The 22328-nt window shown below is 38.1% G+C and overlaps 1 protein-coding gene across 14 annotated transcripts in view; it reads left to right on the top strand.

The window, feature by feature from the left end:
• ADAM22 (ADAM metallopeptidase domain 22) overlaps positions 1–22328 on the top strand; it is a 222240-nt gene that overhangs the window by 23727 nt on the left and 176185 nt on the right. For all 14 annotated transcript variants that reach the window (XM_059396900.1, XM_059396912.1, XM_059396911.1 and 11 more), the window contains exon 3: positions 9802–9878. In XM_059396900.1, the coding sequence (XP_059252883.1) occupies positions 9802–9878 (77 nt within the window). The remainder of the gene's footprint in view (positions 1–9801; positions 9879–22328) is intronic.

The following is a 22328-nucleotide window of genomic DNA, read 5'->3' as shown; positions in this document are numbered from 1 at the left end:
GAATCAAGATGTCTTGTAGGAATCCTTTCTTTAACCCAGCATGCCAGATGCACGAAGCCTTCATTATGCTCTAATCTGTGCTCAGTAGAGGCAACAACTAGAGAGTTTGTTCAGCTTCATATCAAAACACATCAACAGCATAGAGACCCAGGTCATTTATGGAACATCAGAAACAGTCCAGTGCCCCTGCATGTGTGCTCCTTTGTTAAGGCTGAGAGTTTAAACATGGGGAAAAAAAAAATGGCTCTGCCTAGCTGGGGGCTCCCTGGTTTCACCAGCCCACCCTAAGGAGGCCATGGCTGCTTGTGACTCTATTTACATCTCCTTTTTTTTTTTTTCCTCTCTTTTTAAACTTTTTTTAAAAATAATTTTTTGGTTTTTCTTATAAACATATAATATATTTTTATCCCCAGGGGTACAGGTCTGTGAATCACCAGGTTTACACACTTCACAGCACTCACCATAGCACATACCTTCCCCAATGTCCATAGCTTACATGTCCTTTTTTGTTTCTCACATGGAGGGAGTCACGTTCTATCATACCTTTGACATGAAGTTGTTTCTAGCAAGAGCTGAGTGTATGCCAGTGAAGAGAAAAGTGGTGGGACTAAAGATTTGATTTCTTTTTATATTTAGAAAGTCTCCAATATTATGTTGTGGTTCTCTCTCTCTCTTTTTTTTTTTTCTCTTGTGAATTTATGTTTCAGGGCCAAGGGATACTCTATGCTCGATTCTGACATCTTATCATTAGACACTGTTTGCTTGTCCTAGTCTTGAAAACCCTTTAGTGATAATCTGTGTTCTGTCTCCCTCTTTTAGGGCAGCAGGTATCCTTCTGTTCTGATTTTTTGGAGTCAGACTCTCCAGCTTATAGAGTTTGCTTGTATCAAGTAGTAATTATTTTCTAGGTTACAGTTGGCTACAATCTTTCCTTGCCATAACACACATGCAAGCCTATTGGAATTACATTGGATAATGTGATTTGATTGGTTGAATTTTCTGTTTCCTCTCGTAACAGTCTTGCTTTCAGACATGATTTACAGTCCGTATATTTTTCAAAGGCATTTCACTTTTCTAGGGGAGTTGTTTAGTGGTAAAGATTAGGTGACAAAAATGATCTATTTATTGCTAGGGCTAATAGTGACTGACTCCAATAAATGAAAAAAGTATAAGTAAAAGTAATTGCTAGAGTTTCTTTCATTACCCTTATCCAACAGAATAATTTCATGATTTTGTTACCTGTTTGATTTTTCCTAGTAACATGTTTGAAAAATTATACTTACTTAATTTCTTTAGATTTTGGTGCTTTTTTTTTTTTAAAGATTTTATTTATTTATTTGACAGAGAGAAATCACAAGTAGGCAGAGAGGCAGGCAGAGAGAGAGGAGGAAGCAGGCTCCCTGCTGAGCAGAGAGCCCGATGCGGGACTCGATCCCAGGACCCTGAGATCACGACCCGAGCTGAAGGCAGCGGCTTAACCACTGAGCCACCCAGGCGCCCAGATTTTGGTGCTTTTGAAGTTAGTATTCCCAAAAGATTATAGACTAGATACATGTAATGCTGTACATAAAACAAAAGTTTTCCTACTGGGTATTTGTGTTTTCTCTCAAACATACATCATGGATGGATTATGAAAGCTTTCCTCTAACATGAGGGCAAGGAGTTATTCTTCAAATCAGTTTGGAGACATCAGCTGGTAGTATGTGAATCATACTACGAGTTTAAAAATCTGGGGGACAGATTCATGTCACACTAAATCTCTATAACAGTTTCTTGCTATGTTCTAACCTGTGTGTGCATGGAAGAGTCCATGATTTGAGACGTGGTTTCCTCAGAGATGGCTGCTATTGTTTTATTTCCCTCATACAAGTTTGCCTTTTTTCCTTTCCTTCCTAGTTGTGGTAAGGTGGCAAGTGTATTCTTCATATCAATCTTCGTTCTAACTACTTGAGAAACAAACAAACAGAAAGAAATATTTTCAGGGGTTCTTGTCTCTGAAATTCTCTCATTTAGTGTCCTCTTGAAGAAAGCCCTTGGTGGGTGAGTGACGAGTTTCAGAAGAAAAAGCATCTTTTGAATATCTTGGACATTAGAAACTTACTGCCTATTTTTTTTTCCTTTTAAGCAGGAATTTTGTTTTTGCGATATTTTACTTGATTATTTCTTCACTGTGTTCTTGGAAAATTTGTGGACAGTGGAGATATGTTAGGAAGTTAGGAATCTGGTCCTTTTACAGTTTAGTGTATGTATGTGTAAGTTTATGTGTGTGCAGGAAGCCCTCCAAAGTTTACATAATTTTAGTCTTTAGTTCTAGGGGAGAAAAATCCTTTTTTATCCTACGTGAATTTGCTTCCCAAGGAAAATGCTATGGAATTCTTATGTGCCAGCTAGTCATCATGGGATTTTGTTCAGTATTATTTCTGATTTTTCTTTCCTTGAATGCTTGGAGCTAACCCTTTAGTGGAAATGAACCATAACTCTCAGACATCTCTAATATCTTTGCAAAGAAGATGAAATTAATCAAGCAAGCAGACAAAAGTGCATTGACATACCAGCACTGAGTGAAGTGAATCTTGATGTGAAGAACTCGCCATTCTTACTTTTTGTTCTTTGGACTTGGCCTGTTTCCGATGTTGCCTCCAGGAGAGACTGGGACCCAGCTGGCAAGAGACAACCCTTATTTAGAGGCCTGCTTTTAAAATGATCTGACTTAGAGCGGAACTGACTAGTTATTCATTTGATAATGTAACAGCTTAACTGTTTACTGATTTTTCCCCTCCTCTGCTCTTTTTATCTGTCTTTTACTTAGCTTTCAGTAGTTACATTATTCTTTGTAACAAGCTGTTATATACTTTCACCATAAACAAAAATTTTTAAGTGTTTTTCTCACAGCATTCTGTAACTTATACTCCTTTCAGTTCACATTTGGGGAAAAGCAAGATGAAATATAGGAAGGTTTCATAACTTACTTTTAAATATCGAGTCACTAGTGGGACCAGGAAGACATGTCATCTTTTTCCCCAACTTTCTTGCAGTAAGGAAAAGTATCTGTTTTCCAGGGCTGATTCATCTCTCGTCTGCTCCTTTTGTCTGCTGATTTTGTCGCATCCAAACGTTGGGGTTCCTTGCACTCAGATTTAATTACAGCTCAATAGCACTACATATTATATTGTTCTCAGGCTGCTAAAGGTCTTAGAGGCCTTCTCTGACTTCAGAATTACACGAGTAAGCGTTTCTTGTTCAGGCCTAAAATGAAGACCTAGTAATGGGCGGTTAATGGCCAAGATGATGGAGAGACTGATTTATCAGCAGATAGCTGGAGCATAAATAGGTAATGAGGCTGCCTGACTTCCGGAGTGGAGATGAGAATATCAAGGCTGGTTGGTGCCTGTGTCAGCACAGTCTCTCTGCCTCTAGTTGTTGGAGCAGGGGCCACTGGAGAGAAGGGCCCATGGCCGTAAAGAAATCAAAGCCTTCAGGGCTTCCAGGGTCACCCCGACTGGAAACTTCAGCCAGGGAAATTCAGAGAATGCTTGTCAAGGACTCATTAAAGAAAGTTGTGTGTGTGTGTTTGTGCGTGTGTTATATATGGCTTCACCTTAGAGGTTCCTCGATGCAGAGATTTATATGGTATAATATCTATCCTTGGGTCATCCACCCCAAAACAAGGGTATGTCCCATTGAATGAACAGGTTTGCATCAATGCAAAATTTTTCACATCAATTCAAGTCAGTGCAAGAACTGGCATTTGAGTTGGAGACCAAGTTCAACTAGAAGGGAAAACCATGGGAACTGGTTACGTGTTAGGCTCACACATGTTAGCTCTGCACAGAATTCCATTTACTAACCTACTAGCCAAGGGAACACTATCCGGCTGCTGTGGCCCCAACAAATTGTAGAATGAGGAATCTTAATGTTAATAGATGTGTCTCCTTGAGCTCTTTTGTTAGAAGTTCACATAAGGCCGTGGAGTAATTACAGTGGGATCCTGGTGATTTTTCAATTGGACTTTTCTGTTGTAGAAAAAGAAAGGGATGATATATGCAAGTGAGTATTGGTATTTTGTTTTTTACTGATCTCAAGGTATATTAGATGCCAGGAATTACACTTGTATTTTTTTTTTAAACTAACTTGAAGTGAATAGTAAAGTATTTTGGATGCAGAAAAGCTAAAGATTCTGTTACATGCATTAAAGACTTCTTTTTAATAATGTTAATTACTTTAACAGTTACCGGGTTACACAATGCCATTTAACTGGTAATCTCCTACCTCCATTGGTATTCACTGATTCATTATTCAAGTTGGGTTTAATTAAAAACCCAAACTCTCTTGTCTTTCTCTTTGTGTCAGAGTTCTGATTCTCCCGTGAAAGTTTCAGTGTCAACTTAGCTTTAAAAAAATGGTTATGAATAAAGCAGTCTTGAAAGGTTCATTTGTACTTACTTGATCTTTCGGATATGTAGGTTGGCCCTGGTTCATGGGCTCTAGTCGATGCAAGGAGAGAAAGGCTGCCAAGAGGCAAAATGCACAGGAGCATGGGGTTATGTTAGCTTCACATTGAAATTTCAGCTGTTATCCATGAATAATAAATAGGCCTCAATCTGGGAATTTGTAGCAGGTTCTTCTGGTCCTAAAATTCTGTGATTCATTTTTGAAATTTGAATTTAAAATTATCCTTACATAATTTTATTGGTTTATTAAGTTTTCTTGCCATCTGGATAGTTATTTTATATCTTCCGATGTTTTTCTCTCAATCTTTTGTTTCACAGCTCCTAGAGAGGTTAGCCTCAGTGCTGTCTCAGTCCTTAAAACACACACATACACTCACACACTTTGCCATGCCTATGTAACTTTTTTTCATTAAAAGATGGATTTCTATGTCTACTTTAAACTAATTCTTAATTTCTTAGGTTGTGATCAATTGGCCTCAGAACCTTTGCTCTGTGTCCGATGTGGTAACGCTATTGATTTTTCTAGTGAAAACAGATTTCTAAACACTGTTTTTCATCATTTAATTTTCTTTTCATACGCTTTAAAAATGTTCTTTAGAACATTTTAGTGACTTTAAAAATGCTATTATAATAATTACTCTTAAGAACCCAGTAAAACTTGCAAGCACCTCCACACTGCAGTATGAAAACTAGGATGAAGCATGATGCCAACAGCCTCTGCTACCAAGCAGTGTGACTTTGCAAATGACATTTGTCCACAATGGCCTGTTTTCTTCTCTGTAAAATAAAGATGATGTATTATATGAGCTTTAAGAGTTTTCTCCATATTACTGTATGATACTGAAGCATTGATTAATAGTTTTTGAAATCGCAAATCATTCTTTTTTTTTTTTTTTTTTTTTAGATTTTATCTATTTATTTGAGAGAGAGAAAGAGTGAGAGAGAGAGAACATGAGCTGGGTAAGGGGCAGAGGGAGAAGCCGACTTCCCACTGAGCAGGGAGCCCGATGCAGGGCTCAGTCCCCTGACTCCAGGATTGTGACCTGAGCTGAAGGCAACTGCTTAACTGACTGAGCCACCCAGGCTTCCCAAAATAGCAAATCATTCTTATGAAGTAATTTGAAAGAATGCATTTCTGCAAAATTACATTTTTTACATATCTCTGAGAGCCATTATTACCTTTTAGCATTCAAATGGAAGTTAATAAGCATTAGAATTTTTGTTTGGCAATATATGTTAGCATCCAGCCCCCAAAAGGGGAAAATCCTGATATTATACTAGTTCTCTCTTCTCAAACATTTCCTTTTCATTTGAACTAAAAAGGCTGGGTCTAAGATTAACTTTCTGAGAACCATCTTGGCTCACATTGATGGTGTTGGCCAGGAAGCTAGGTTGTTAATACAGCATGAAGTCAGTGTAATTCTACTTAATTATTTCTCCAAGATAACCTAAAGGCGTAAACATATTTGTTCTCTTTGGTCTGCTTTTTTAAGTCAAACATGGGGAAGGCAGGTTCCAGAAAGAGAGAAGGCCACACAGAATGCAAGGAAACCATGCTAACATTTATTTCAGCCATCACCACTGCCAGTTTGGTTTGGCCGGGAGTCTTGAGTTTGGAGTTTGATCCTTGTGCCTTCATGAATGTCTGAGCTCCAGCTGTGAGAGCCTTGGTTTTAACCAATCCGTGGAAGAGAATGACATTGAACCACTGGTGAAATCAGCTCTTTATGGCAACTGCTTTTCTTAATGTTCGGGTACATTGCCAGTGATGCTGTATTTGGTTTCCCTTTGCTATTGTAACACATTACGACAAACTTAATATTATAAAACAACAAAAATTAATTTTCTTACAATTCCGTAGATGAGAAGCCTGGAATGGGTTTTGTAAAGCTAAAATGCAGATGTTGGCAATACTGTGTTTCTCTAGTGGAGAATTTTCCTTGCCTTTTCCAGTATCTAGAGGCTGCCAGTATTCATTGGCATATGGCTTTTGCCTCACCGTATTCTAATTTCTATTTCCATCATCATGTCTCCTCTGACTCTGACCCTTCTAAGACTCGGGTCTTACAAGGACTCTTGATTAGATTGGGCCCACCTGGATAACCCAGGATAATCTCTCCATCTCAAGGTGCTTAAATTTGTCACATAAGTAATTCCCTTTTGCCGTGTAAGATAATATGTTCATAGGTTTCTGGGATTAGAGTACAGGCATCTTTAGGGCCATTATTCCATCTACTACAGATTCCTTTTACTCACTCATGTGTCCCCTAGATGCCAGATCCTCCCAGAGCCTTCTAGGACCACCTAGAATCCCAACCCCGGTCACCTGTTTTATTACCATGTTTTATTAAATCTGGGAATAATGTATTTATTTTCTTAGTTTATTTTTTATTGTTCATCCTCTGTCATTTGTCACTTTCTGTCTCCCTCCCCTAGAAAATAAGCCCCACTAACAGAGAAACGTGGTCAGCTTTCTTTACTAAATCCGAATAGCTCCCAGCACTTGCTAGACTCTCAGAAGGTTTTTGTTGAGTGAATCAATCCTTGTACAGACTAAGGAAGCTTGCCTGAGATTAAAACAATATTAATATACTGTTGTTCCTGTTACTATCAATAATGCAAGCGTTTTTTTACTAAACAGCAGTTAAACATGCTGTCAATAGGTTTTCTTTTGAATTTAAGTAATGCGTTTCTCTTTGGGACACGTGCGAGATCAATAAAATAAGATACTAGCTGTTCTAAACTGAAGCTGCAGGAAAAACAAAACCTAAGAATTAGATGAAATTAGTATAAACAATAAGTATCTTGCTGAGAAAGAACGGTATTGTTATCTTGGTCCCTACACTGAATCGGGATACCATGATGAACAGCATGGGGCCTCTCCACTATTCACCCCAGTTATGTGCCAAGAAAGAATGGAGAGAAGAGAGGTTTTAATGGAGACATCATTTCTGGTAAGCAGCACTTTCCGCAGGCTGTTCCAAAACATGGTTGTTAGCACTTCAGGAAACTCAGAAAGCTTTTAGACAAAAGGAAAGACATTATCCACTGACAGTGGCATTAAGAACAACTTTGATGGAAGGAGTGCATTTCTGTAGGCAGGTAATTTATAGCTGTTCCGTTGTTGTTCATTTATGTATCCAGGTGACTGATAAAACCTCAAATGAGTCAGTCAGGAAATACTTATCGAGTACCTGACGCGGGTCACTACGTGTTCACCTCATATGATAGTGAACAGTATTGAGGAGGAGGAGAGGAGGTGGTTGGAAAAGACTGGGAAGACTTCATGGAGGAGGAGTGTTTAGACTGAATCATGTCTCCTCCAAAAGTCCTGTGTTGAAGCCCTAACCCCTGCTGTGACTCTGGAGATAAGACCTTTACAGACGCAACTGAGGTTAAATGAGGTAGTTAGGGTGTGCCATGTGTGCACATGTATAGAGAAAAAACCGCATGAGGACAGTGAGAAGCCAAGGAGAGAGGTCCCGGGAGAATCCAAATCTGCCTACCCCTTGATCTTACAGTTGCAGCCTTCAAGACTATGAGAAAGTAAATTTCTGTTGTTGAAGACTCCTCGTCTGTGACAGCCCTAAGAGACTGATAAAAAGAGGAGCTTGAGCTGCATTTTGAAGGATGGAAGGGGCCATTTCTGGGAAATGACCTTGGTGAAGATCACTATCCAAGGGTCTGGTTCAGAAAGGCGCTCCGCAGAAGTGATGGATGAAAGACACCAAAAAAAGTTGGAATACACCCAGCTTGTTGAATTAAAGTGTAGAAGGGAGACTTGACCACAGATAGAGTATGGGTGTGTCCTTGGGGACTTGTGTGCCATTATGTCTAGGGTGGGGAGAGGTGACTGTGGAGGATCTTGATATCCAGGGAGAGAAAATTTGTGTTTGGTACAGTAGGAAATCTAGGGCTTGCATTTGGGTTTTGGTAAAGAGTCAGTTTTAGATCAGGGAGAGTATGATCTGTGGCAGATAATGGGAAGAGGAAGGTATGGTTTCAAAAACTCTAAGAAGGAAAAAAGCCAGAGTTTGGTGACAGCCTGGTTATTACTTGGGATGAACCGGGAGTTAAAGTTGAACGATAATGAGGTAATGAGGCTGAGAGGTATCCAAACAGTTCTTCATTCTTGGGGCTACATGGGGATTGGAATGTGTTAGCAACTGAGGTATGGTGTTCTTCTACCCCTGCTTCTTTCAAATACTTTAAAAGACAAGAATTATCTTTTCTTTCCAAAAAGCTTTATTATTATCAATTAAGCTCTCTCCTTTCACCTGATACCATAAACTTACTATGTGTGAAAATCCCAGGGATGATTGAGGTGCTCTTAATGGCCCACAGAATCCTAGGGTGTTTCTTTTTTTTAAGATGTGCTGGTTCTCTGGGAACAGTAACGCCATCTGCCTCGTGTACTACTTAAATATGGTTGCTCAGATGGTTTTTATCTATAAAATAGTGTTTGTTTTTTTCTCACTGTTGGAATTTTACATGTTTATTTTAGAAATTTGGATACTAGAGAAATATAAACAAAAAATTTAATTCATAGTCCTACTGATTATCTATAGCTACAGTTAATATTTGGAGAATCAAACAATAAATGGTTTTGTTTCCTTCTTTTCAGTTAATGCACTTGATTATTCAGTATGTTAATATTGGTATTATTGGTAACATTACATTTTTTTTTTAAGAGTCCCTTGTGATTTTCTCTGGGAGTTCCTAGAGTAACATAGGAAATGGTGATTTTTTTTTCTCCTAACAAATTTTCATAGGTGATATTTTCAGTAGTTAGCAAAGATTGAGTTTTGCTCTAAAAAGATGTGGAGACGTCTATGAAATTATGTTTGGCAAATTAGAACTGAAATATTATTTTTAAAGTAAATTTAAATTTAATATTAAATATCAGATAGGATTAAAAAGGTTTTTTTTTTTTTTTTAGATTTAGATACCTTCCTTGTAAATATGTTATCCGTCTTATTATTTTACTCTTAAATTGAACATATTTTTCCCTCTTTTTTAATGTACAAAGTTTAATTTTAAAGGAGCCCATCATATAATATAGAGTAAAATGGATGAAGTGCAGTCTTCTTGGAAATGAACTGTTTAGCCACTTGAGTAAACCAGAAAGGTAGGGTACTTGCCCTCTGGGGTGAGGTAGTACTTTACTTCAGATGGGTGAATGCTTGGCTTCTAAGAAGGTAATGGATTTTACTTTTTTCCTTTACGCTCCATGCTGAACCTGTTTTCTAATTTATGATATTATAAATCTTTTTGAATCATCATAAGAAATGCTTATTGTCTGATTGCTGTGGCTGAATAGTAAGTACCTTTCTTCTTTTTGATATTGCAGTTGACTCATGTTGACCAGGCGAGCTTCCAGGTTGATGCCTTTGGAACATCCTTCATTCTTGATGTGGTGCTAAACCAGTAAGTCCTTGTTGAGCTGCATTCCCTTTGATCAGATACACATTCAATCCACTTTTATAACCTTTTGTAAAGTTTTGTTTTCTTATGATACTTTACTTCATCTTCCTGTATCAATTCGATAACTACATTTAAAACTTTTGTATCCATTGTAAGTTATAAAGTCTGGCAAATAACAGGAAATGGATATCCATTTGAAATTGAACAGCTATAACAGATTTAAGAAGGTAATGTGGAGGTCAAGACTAACTAATATTTTGCATAAGAATATATCTGACCTAAGTTCCTCTGAATGCAATAAATTGTAAAAATAATATTTTGGGTATTAAAAATGTCTTTCTTTAGAACAGCAGATGTGTGACCCCTAATAATGGCATTAGGTGCATTGATTTGGGAGTCAGTTTCTTTGAGGTTTAGGGTACTGGATTATTTTGTAAATAGGATGTAATTTTGGAAATTCTATTTTTCAGTTTCGTTAGATACCCTTCAAGTATTCATTAGCCACATGTGGCTAGTGGTTACCTTATGGGATAAGGCAGAACATTTCCATCACTGCAGAAGGTTCTGTTGAGCAATACCGGTTTAGAATTCTTTTGGGGAATGGGCATATATGACCTGTTAAGATTATTGAGCTAGGTCAGTCAGTATTTGGAAAAAGAATTCACATCTTCCTTTTAGATTCCAGACCATGTCCAATGGATTAAGTTAATAATTAGTCTTATTAGTATCCTAGTTTTTGTGGAATTTTTTTAACAAAATGTTACAATTCCATCTTTTATGTTAATATTTAAGGCATGTATTAGTTCATTTTTTATCTTTTTTTACATTTTATGTATTTATTTATATGAGAGAGGGAGAGAGTAGGGGAGGGGCAGGCAAAGAGGGGGAGGCAGAGAATCTCAAGCAGGAGACACCCTGAGTGTAGCGTGCAGAGCCCTTGCAGGATTCGATCCCACAGCCTGGATATCATGACCTGAGTCAAAACCAGGAGTCGGTTGCTTAACTGACTGAGCCACCCAGGCACTCTTAGTTTATTTTTTAATTAAGTTGTCTCATAGATACCTTTTGTAGGATGTCTTCCCTCTCTTCATATTTTTGTAGTTCACAAACAATTTAAACACTGAAACACATTGTTTTAGGTGGAAGGTGACTTTTTGGGTGATCCATTAATCCATTAATTAATCATCCATTAATGATTAATGATCATTAATAGGAGTTGTTTGTTCTTTGATCATGTACATTTCTATAATGTAACATAAATTTTTAAAAACGGTAACATGGGGTACCTGGGTGGCTCAGTCCTTCGGGTGGCCTACTTTTGATTTCGGCTCTGGTCATGATCTTTGGGTCATGGGATTGAGCCCTGCATCTGGCTCCTTGCTCGGTGGGGAGTTGGCTTGGAGTTCTTTCTCTCCCTCTTCCTTGCCACCGCCCCCCCACCCCCGGCTTATGCATGCACACACACATTCTCTCTCTCTCTCTCTCTTTAAAATAGATAACTAAATCTTTTTAAAAAAGAAAGAAAATATAACATTAACTGTATTTCTATGTTCATTAAAATACAACTTATTGCTTGTTTTTAAAATTAATGGTTTAGAACATATATAATTAAATGCTTTGTACCACACGCTATTTAATCTAATTTCATAGAGCATGAGATTGTGTTAGTATGATTTGTATCTTATATTCCTGCTTGATGTAAATACCCTAAAACTTACATGTTTAAGTGACTCATTGTGGTTTTTCAGCAAGTTTGATGTTATAAAGTTTTTTAAAACTAATTTTAAACGAATGCATGCTCCTTAGAAAAGTAATGACAAAGTAGCAAAAATAGTCTCACAAATTGTACATAGGAATGGATTGCCCTGTTTTATTTTTTATTTTTATGTTTTTTAGAGAGAAAGAAAGTGTATGCAAGCAGGAGGGCAGAGAGGTGCAGCGGGAGAGGGGGAGAGAGAATCTTAAACAGGTTCCTTGCCGAGTTCAGAGCAACAGTAGGGCTTGACCTCCACACTGAGATCATGATCCTGAGATCATGACCTGAGCTGAAATCAGGAGTCGGACACTTAACCTACTGAGCATGCAGGGACCCCCAGATTGCCGTATTTTACATTGTAACCCTCCCTGCCCTCATTCCCTTATCAGCCTTACTACCTATGCTCCCCTACTTCATTTTTAAGACAATATTCATTGCCATTTAATATGGTTTGACTCATATGAAATCGCCATTTTTGCAGGTCAAAAAGTTCAAATACCAGCACTGTCTTAGGGTCAATTAATATTTCTATATTTTAATTACTTATTTTGTTTATTATCTTTTTCCTCCCACTAGAATGTAAGCATCTTGAGGCAGAGATTTTCTTTCCTTCCTTGCGGTCTTTCCTTCCTCTGCTGGGCAGAATATGTACTAAATTCCAGGCTGGGAAGCCATATAAACTTAGAGACCTTAGAAAGGCTGGAATCCACCACGACAAAGAGAAGGCAGATAAGGATGGAGGCTGTCAACTGGGGAGAAGGCAAACAGCAAAAAAGAAACAGAGGATAAGTATTTGGGAATGTCTTCCAAAAACTGAACATCTATATTTAGATGACTTAGGAAATTAGATTCCTAGGTCAGATTCCTAGTTTTTAGTTCACTGAGTCTTCCCTATCCCTCCTTTATTATTATTATTATATTTTTAAGATTTTATTTATTTATTTATTTATTTGACAGAGAGAGATCACAAGTAGGCAGAGAGGTAGGCAGAGAGAGAGAGAGAGATGAGGAAGCAGGCTCCCTGCTGAGCAGAGAGCCCGATGTGGGACTCAATCCCAGGACCCTGAGATCATGACCTGAGCCGAAGGCAGCAGCTTAACCCACTGAGCCACCCAGGTGCCCCTATTATTATTATTTTTTGCATTTTTAGAAACTTTTATTTATTTTTTAAATTTCATTTCAGTGTTCCAGAATTCATTGTTTATGCACAACACCCAGTGCCCCATGCAATATATGCCCTCCATAATACCCAGCACCAGGCTCACCCAACCTCCCACCCCGCTCCCCTCCAAAACCCCCAGTTAATTCCTCAGAGACCACAGTCTCTCATGGTTCATCTCGCCCTCCAATTTCTCCCAACTCCCTTCTTCTCTCCATCTCCCCCTATCCTCCGTGTTATTCCTTATGCTTCACAAATAAGCAAAACCATATGATAATTGACTCTCTCTGCTTGACTTATTTCACTCAGCATAATCTCCTCCTGTCATCCATGTTGATACAAAAGTTGGGTATTCATCCTTTCTGATGGAGGCATAATACTCTATAGTATATGTGGACCACATCTTCTTTATCCATTCATCTGTTGAAGGGCATCTTGGTTCTTTCCACAGTTTGGCAACTGTGGCCATTGCTGCTGTGAACATTGGGGTACAGATGGCCCTTCTTTTCACTACATCTTTGGGTAAATACCCAGTAGTGCAATTGCAGCGTCATAGGGTAGCTCCATCTTTAATTTCCTAAGGAATCTACACACTGTTCTCCAAAGTGGCTGCACCAACTTGCATTCCTACCAGCAGTGTAAGAGGGTTCTCCTTTCTCCACATCCTCTCTGACACTTGTTTACTGTCTTATTAATTTTGGCCATTCTAACTGGTGTAATGTGGTATCTCAATGTGGTTTTGGTTTGAATCTCCCTGATGGCCGCTGATGATGAACATTTTTTCATGTGTCTGTTAGCCATTTGTATGTCTTCACTGGAGAAGTGTCTGTTCATGTCTTCTGCCTATTTTTTGACATGATTATCTGTTTTGTGTATTTTGATTTTTAATTTTATTTAATTAAAAGTCAAATTTAGTAGCATAAGTAGGGGAAGTCCACACTTGGAAATTCCCTCCCATCCTTCCTTTATTTATTATTATTTTTAAAAAATACTTTATTTATTTATTTGAGAGAGAGACAGGGAGAGAGAGTATGAGCGAGGAGAAGGTTAGAGAGAGAAGCAGACTCCCCTTGGAGCTGGGAGCCGAATGCGGGACTCGATCCCGGGACTCCAGGATCATGACCTGAGCTGAAAGGAGTTGCCCAACCAACTGAGCCACCCAGGTGCCCCTCCCATCCTTCCTTTAAATCACTATTCCTGTGGATAGCCCAGCCTTGGTTTCTGGTTCCTGACATTTGTAAAACCTTGATTTTCAGTTCTCAAAAAAGAAAGGATATTTATTCATGTCAGTTCTACCCTAAACCCCCTCATTCCTTTGGAGGAATCTCTCCGCAAAACATTCTGTTCCTAAGGAGAAACACATATGGGCCATACTTATCAGAGCATAGATACTCTGGAATACTAAGGGTAGAGTAGAATTTTTTTCAAGATACTGGCAAAAACCTTCCATTGGGCATTTTTCCTCTTTTGAAAAGGAATTTTGATTTTTAAATGCAAGAAGTACGGAGTACATATTTATATAAAGTACAGAGTATAAAATAATAACATAAATGGAAGTTCTTGGGCTAAGAAATATCCAATGATTTGGATTTTTTTTGTTGTTGTTGTTTGTCTGTTTTGGTTTTTGCCTAGGATCTTTATTACACATAGGTGGCAGATAGCTGATTTCTTTAAGCTTTAAGAGCCAGGATGATTTGATAAAAAGATTTTTTTAAAAATTTTTGTGAGAAATGTTTTTATTTCATGGTTCCAGTTTACATATTGTTTTGGGGTTGTGTTGGTTAAGGAGCAAGAAGGTTAAAAATCGAATATACTCTTTTTTTATTTTTTATTTTTTAAGATTTTATTTATTTGATAGAGAGAGAGCACAAGCAAGAGGAGCTTCAGGCAGATGGAGAGGGAGAAGCAGACTCCCCACTGAACAGGGAACCCTAAGTGGGACTTGATCCCAAGACCCTGGGATCATGACCTGAATCGAAAGCAGACCTTTAACCTTATGAGCCACCCAGGCACCCTTGAATATACTCTTTTTAAAAGCTATTTTTCTTATGAAGCAATTCTAGGCTGTGGAACTGATAGAGGATTTTTTGGTTTGTTTGTTTGTCTTTTTGTTTTTAAACTGGAGGCAGATAAAGTAGGTCTATGTGTAGTTGGATTCCAGTTGCAGAATGGATCCAGTAATATACATTTCAGATTGAAATGGAAGGAAAAGTATCATTACTTAATATTCCTTCTGAATGTTCAGTACACAAAGTTATCTATAACCATATTATATAAGTTCAACTTATGGGTTATTATTTCTACAGAAGACAGATAAAGAATATGGAATGTTGAAAATGAATATGCCCTGTTGAATATGAAAAGCACAGCCAATTCCTGTTTTTCCAGGTGATTTTTAGTTCTTTCATGAGGTCACACAGTTGTGAAATTTCACTGTTTAATAAATATATTTAAAAAACCCAAACTTATGGCCTGGCCTGGTTAAACTAGACCCACGGCCACACTGGACATTTTCAGAGATCAGTGACTGGTATTACACTTTATTGTGAAACATTCCAGAGAAAGAGAAATGAAGATGTTTTATACTATATATATAGAATTATATATATATACATATATACTATATAAGTAATAATATATATATATATAAAATGTATATATAATTGGAGCTATTCTTTTCCTGTAAATCTCTCTCCCATTCTTCAAAAAGTGGACAACTAAACTGCTCAGATAATGAGAAAATTTCCTTTCACTGCTCCTTGATCCTTTTACAAAGAACTACATACATGTGGATATACCCATACCCCTATATACTCATCCTCACACATCCCACAAAGAAGCAGATACTCCACGTGGATATGAAACATATAATTAGGAAGATAGAACCCACCTTTTATAGCATGTTTTTGGGAAGGCAGTCTGTGATACAGCTCCCAGATTTAGATGATCCTGCTCCTAAATTTTGATTGTATTTTACACATTCTTTCCTTCTTCTTATTGTAATAACAATAAAAAAAAGTTTATCTAGTTTAGGATCCTTATGTCGGTGTCTTTTTCCCCTTTTTCACAGTGAGGGATAGGGAGGGCAGCTGTCCGCAGATGGGGTTGCCCTGCCAGACGGGAGGTGGTATGGAAGTAGGATTGGGGTAGGGGGAGAGAGAGAAGCAGGAACAAGATCAGACAAGAAGCATCCAAATTCTGTTCAACTGGGCAAGTCCAATTTTGTCTTCTGTCATTTAGCAGAATCATTTGCTAATTAGTCACCTCTTGATTGCTTTGCACTAGCCTTCTTGAATTTGCAGGAAAAGTAGAAATTACAGGGGCACAAGATAGTGTGTGACTCCAACTGGAATTGGAATTTAGGTCTGGAAGTCTCATTTCCTTAACTGCTCTATTTACAGTGTAGATAAAAATAAATGATGGGGATAAGATTATAATTAAATGATGTTATATGATGATAATAAATAATATAATATGTCTTTCACTGTTAATAAATCTGTAACTTAATATCTTACTGTTCAACTAAATTCATTATGGCAAATATTTGTTTTTATATATAAATTTAATGCAAAATTATTCCATAGAAGGTGAATCTGTATTGAATGGTCCTTGCTAATAAGGGTCCTTACCTTCATTTTATAAGCATACCATATATATGTTTGAACGTATGTTTTACACATGCATACGTATGTGTATGTATATGATGTATATGTACACATACATGTATACACACAACCATACGTACACACATATATAAATTTCTAAGCCTCTAGTAAGTGCTAAGAGTTATTCTAGCCTGTGAGGACTTGGTAGAAACAAGGAAGGAATCACCCTCCTCTCAGCGAGCCTAGTCAGAAAATGTGTTAACAAATAAATTTCAGAAGATGACAGTGCTGTTAATAGTAAGTGCCTGGTTTAGAGGTGAGGGTGCTATTGGAGCAGGGGTCAGAGACAGGCTATCCCTGAAGGGATGACATTTGAACTGAAGGGTAGAGAGAACAGCAAGTGTCAAGGCTGTGAGACAGGAATGAGCTTAGTGTGTTTGAAAGCTAGGAAGGTGACATGTGAGGCCGGAATGGGGTGAGTCCAAGGTAGTATTTAAATGAGGTTGGAAAGGTGGCAGGACCCAGATCATGTAGGGCCTCAATGGCCACAGAAAAGACTTTGGATGATAGTCTAAGCAGAGGCTGCTTGTTTCCCTACACTGTATTTTATAGTATTTATTCCTTTCTCCTTTCCTCACTGACTTATCATCCTGCATTCATCATACTTAGTTATTGTATATTTTAATATCTTCCCAAAGTTATCTCTTTTTAAGATTTATTCATTAATTATTTGGCCTGGTACCACCATACTATTTATTGTACCATTATAAGTGTTTTAATATCTAGCATGGAAAACTCTTTCATTATTAGTTTTCTTTTGTAAAATTTCTTAGAAATTTTTGCCTTTTCTCATATGGAAATTTAGAATAACTTTGTCATTCTCCTTTTGAAATTTTAATTGGACTGTCACTACACCTTATTTTAATTTGGGAAAAGTAGATGTTTTTATAGATAATTGAATCTTTCCATCCACTACCATTGTGTATTGTTTTTTTCTTTTAAATTTTAAAACATTTATGGGACACCTGGGTGCCTCAGTCGGATAAGTGTCTGCCTTTGGCTTGGGTCGTGATTCCAGGGTCCTGGCTTTGAGTCCCACATTGGGATCCTTACTCAGCAGGGAGCCTGCTTCTCCCTTGCCTGCTGCTCCCCCTGCTTGTGCTCTCTCTTGATCTCTCTCTCTCTGTCAAACAGATAAAATCTTTCTTTTTAAAGGATTTTATTTATTTATTTGACAGAGAGAGAGATCACAGGTAGGCAGAGAGGCAGGCGGGGGAGGGGGGGCGGGAAGCAGGCTTCCTGCTGAGCAGAGTGCCCGATGCAGGGCTTGATCCCAGGACCCTGAGATCATGACCTGAGCTGAAGGCAGAGACTTAACCCACTGAGCTTCCCAGGTGCCCCAGATAAATAAAATCTTAAAAAAAATTTTTTTAGCATCTATTTTGTCTCTCAGTAAAATTAAGTAATACTTTGGGTTTGTTTGTTTATATATTTTTTTAGATTTTATTTATTTGTTTGACAGAGAGAGAGAGAGATCACAAGTAAGCAGAGAGGCAGGCAGAGAAAGAGGGGGAAGCAGGCTCACTGCTGAGCAGAGAGCCTCATGCGGGCTCAATCCCAGGACTCCCAGATCATGACTTGAGCCAAAGGCAGAGGCTTTAACCCACTGAGCCACCCAGGCACCCCTGTACTTTGTTTTTTGTAGGTCCTGAACATTTCATGTGGAAACTTCTCATGGGAATTGTAGTTTTTGTTGCTATTGTGGATATTTTTCTATGTTTTATAATTTAATTATTGATGATGTATAGTAAAGTCATTGATTTGTGTTGAACCTTATTCATTTCCTTAATAATGCTAGTGGTTTTTCTTTGTTGGTATTGGGTTTTCTAGTTTGGCAGTAACAAGACTAGAAAATCATGAAAACATCCTTTTTTTCTTTCCAAAGTGATACTTCGTGTTACTATTGTCCACCTTGAAGCTTTTTCTGGAAGTTCCTCAAATCTATTACTTGGTGAAAATTGCACTTTTGTCTTGGTTCTTTTGGTAATAGGCATATCTCTAGTATTCACTGTTAAGTAGAATGTTGATTATTGATTTTTGAGAGCTAGTCTTTATCAAGATAAAGCAATATCCCAAATCTTGTTTAATAATTTTTTGTTGTTGTTTTTAAGGGAATGAGTAATTAGATTTTATTGGATTCCTTTCTAGTCAAATTGAGTGAATTTACTGATTTTCTTATTTGACAACTTTGTCATGTTGCATAATTCATCGTAGTAGCCCATATGTTGCTGACCTTTCTAGTGACTACAGAATGGAATTACACCTCCTGTTTTTATCTAAATTATCACGGCATAAGACTTTGCTGGCTTTTTTGCTCTAAGTTATCTCCATCTCCAAGTGTGTCCCTCAACTATTTATCACACTTATTGTTGTCTTTTACCTTGCCTCTCCATTTCTACCTCTGACAGATCCCCTGCAGTAGCCTCGTGACAGCTGCTGGGCACAGCTGCCCTCCACCAGTGATGGCTGCTCACAGTGGCCAGAAATGGTCACTCCAAGAACCCGCAAGCCCTTCTTGTGGAGCGTTGGTGCCACCAGTGAAGGCACAGACATAGCCTCTGCTCAGAGACAGGCAGAAAAAAGGGCACATTTTTTTCTTTCTTTCTCTGATCCGAGGCAGTTGTCATTCTCTTTTAGCGTGAAAAGCAGTGGGGACATCCATTCTCAGAAAGTGAAATTGGACCGCTACTCTCAGAGTTATGATCTGACCTGACTGCCACAGCTTGATAGTATCTTTGTCAAAGTATGGCTTATTCAAAACAGTATTCCGTGTGTGATGACTAACACCCGGAACACCAAGTACATTTCCTTGTCACAGTCTCTCCTCCTGCATGAGGTGAGAAATAAATTAGGATTATAATCACCCTCCTGAATTAGCTCCAGCTCCTAATTTTCCCTGGTCCAGTGCTTAGACAAGGATAGACGGTTTTTAGGAATGGGGCGGGCTGAAAAACATCAAACATGTTGTGACACAGCTCTGCAATTAACACCTTGATCAGTGTGTAATTGCTTTTCTCTATTGGTTTAGACCTTTGGAAGAGTTCACAGAACTGCCAGGATCTACTGGGGGGATCTCTTCGCCTAAAAAGGGAGGGTTGCCCAATTGCAAATTCTACTTTTTTATTTTAGAATGTGACACCTGATTGTAAGGTTGCTTGGTTTTCAATTTTAAGATCCAGTCTGTTTAGGTACCCCATTACTAGCTACTGAAATAGATAGAAGTTTTATATCAGCAATAATAAATGAGATTATATCAGAGTTAAAAAGCTATATAAAATGACTTCTTTTTACTTACAGCAAAATTCCTTGAAACATTATCTTCTGAACTGTAAGAGTCACATATGTTTTTTAGTGTTTAAAAGTCCTTATTTTGGAGTCCAGCCACCTTTTTAAGAGATAAGTCTTTGATAAATAATAATTTCTGATGGATATTGATATATTCATCTACTTGTTTTGAAGCCAACTTTGGAAGAGTGTATTTTCCCAAAAAATTGTCCACATCATGCAGTGTTTGAGTTTGATTGGTGTATATTTGTGTGTGCTTTTTAGAAAATAACGTCCAAAATTTCTACTGTACCTATTGTTATATCCTTTTTCTCGGAGCTACTTTTATTTGTGCTAATCAGGTGTAACCTCAAGTATACAAAATTTTGGGAACATATTTACTACATAAATTAAACAACATGATTAAAAAAAAAAAAAGATTGATCCATTTATTTTAGAGAGCCAGAGAGAGAGAGAGAGAGAGTGCGTGTGTGTGTGTGTGTGTGTGTGTGTGTGTGTGAGAGTTGGGGGAAGGGCCAGAGGGAGAAGGTGAGAATTGTAAGCAGAGGATAGAGCTCAGTGCAGGGCTCTGACTCTGACCTGAGCCAAAGCCAAGAGTTGGACCCTCAATTGACTGAGCCACCCAGATTCCCCTAAATAACATGATTTTTTAAAAAACAATTTCATTGAGGTATTTTCCACATCATAAAATTCACTCCTTTCAAGTGTACAAGTTAATGGATTTTTTTTTTTTTAGTAACTTTACTGAGTGGTGCAACCATCACCATAAATCAGTTTTAAAACACTTTCAAGTTACCTACTAATATCCCTCATTCTTATTTAAACTTAATCCCCATTCCTGTCTCTAGTGATTGGCCAGGCAATCACTGATCTACTTTTTTGTAATTATAAATCTGCCTTTTCTGGCCATTTCATATAAAGGAAACACACACTATGCATTCTTCAGTCTGGCTTCTTTTATTTGATGTTTTGAAGTTCATCCGTGATGTTGCATGTGTCCACAGTTCATTCCTTTTTAGTATTAAAAGTATTATTTCATTTATAGATATATTGTGTCTATACATTCACCTGATGATGCACATGCAGGTTGTTTTTGGCAATTATGAATAATGTTGCTATGAACATTCACATGGAAGCCTTTTGTGGATTTAAATTTTCCTTTAGTTTCATGTTTAATTGTTTTAAGAAATGCTAAACTGTTTTCCAAAGTAGACTTTTCGCCTTTTTTTTTTAAGATTTTATTTATTTATTTGACAGAGAGAGAGATCACAAGTAGGCAGAGAGGTAGGCAGAGAGAGGGGGAAGCAGGCTCCCTGCTGAGCAGAGAGCCTGACGAGGGGCTCGATCCCAGGACCCTGAGATCATGAGCTGAGCTGAAGGCAGAGGCTTAGTCCACTGATCCACCCAGGCGCCCCTGACTTTTGACTTTCTAATGTACAGTAGCAGCTGTTTTTTTTAATAAGTTCTATTTTGCAAGAGGGGTGGCGTTAGGTATAAATAGTTGCTAAGCTTTCTGGATTTCAGTTCCATATCCATTGCAAGTCTGGAAAGAGCTCCATACTTCTCATGGTTATGATTTCATGCTCTTTGGTTCGTAATAAAACTCTACCTTTGAAATACATATTGAACTGTTGACACTTTTTAAGGGATAAGATTCTACTATTAATACTTTACATAGGAATTTTATATAGACCACACATTTCTTATACCACAGCTGAGTCATATCTCATTTCTTCTCTTTTGTTCTAAGTTGGAAAATGGTAGTTTTAAACCATGACTTCTTTATTTTTTTTAAGATTTTATTTATTTATTTATCTGATAGACAGATCACAAGTAGGCAGAGAGGCAGGCAGAGAGAGAGAGGGAAGCAGGCTCCCTGCTGAGCAGAGAGCCCAATGCAGAGCTGGATCCCAGGACCCTGGGATCATGACCTGAGCTGAAAGGCAGAGTCTTTAACCCACTGAGCTACCCAGGTGCCCCTAAACTGTGACTTCTAACATTAGACTTTATAACTTTCTTTCACAGGTGGAAAGTCTCCTGGGCTTAGCCCAGAATGGCTTTGATTGTTAGTTGGACATACCTTGACAGCAAAGCCCACTGCATGAGAATGGGTGGGTGAGTGGAGTAAAGGGGGCATTGAATATGCCCGGCCAAGAGCCAGAAAGTGATCCAGTGCTAAAGCTGAGACCTTGGAAATTGTTTTGAAGGGGGCATTTGGAAGGAATTCAGGAGCAATAAAAGGGACCTCAAGGGCTGGAGCCTTTTAAAGGGTTCATAAGGCCAAACTCATGGGTGAAGAAAAAGCTGTGCAAGGCTCAACTTAGTCCTTTTTTCTTTTTTGTTAATATACAGTGTATTTGCCCCAGGGGTACAGGTCTGTGAGTCATCAGGCTTACACATTTCACAGCACTCACCATAGCACATACCCTCTCCAATGTCCATAACCCAGCCACCCTATCCCTACCCCCCAATCTCCCAGCAATCCTCAGTTTGTTTTATGAGATTAAGAGTGTCTTATGGTTTGTCTCCCTCCTAATCCCATCTGGTTTCAGGTTTTCATTCCCTATCCCCTAAAGCTCCCCTCCCTG

This window comes from Mustela nigripes, chromosome 4 (assembly GCF_022355385.1).
Source record: "Mustela nigripes isolate SB6536 chromosome 4, MUSNIG.SB6536, whole genome shotgun sequence".
Lineage (NCBI taxonomy): Eukaryota > Metazoa > Chordata > Mammalia > Carnivora > Mustelidae > Mustela > Mustela nigripes.
This window is presented reverse-complemented; position numbering and strand designations above follow the sequence as displayed.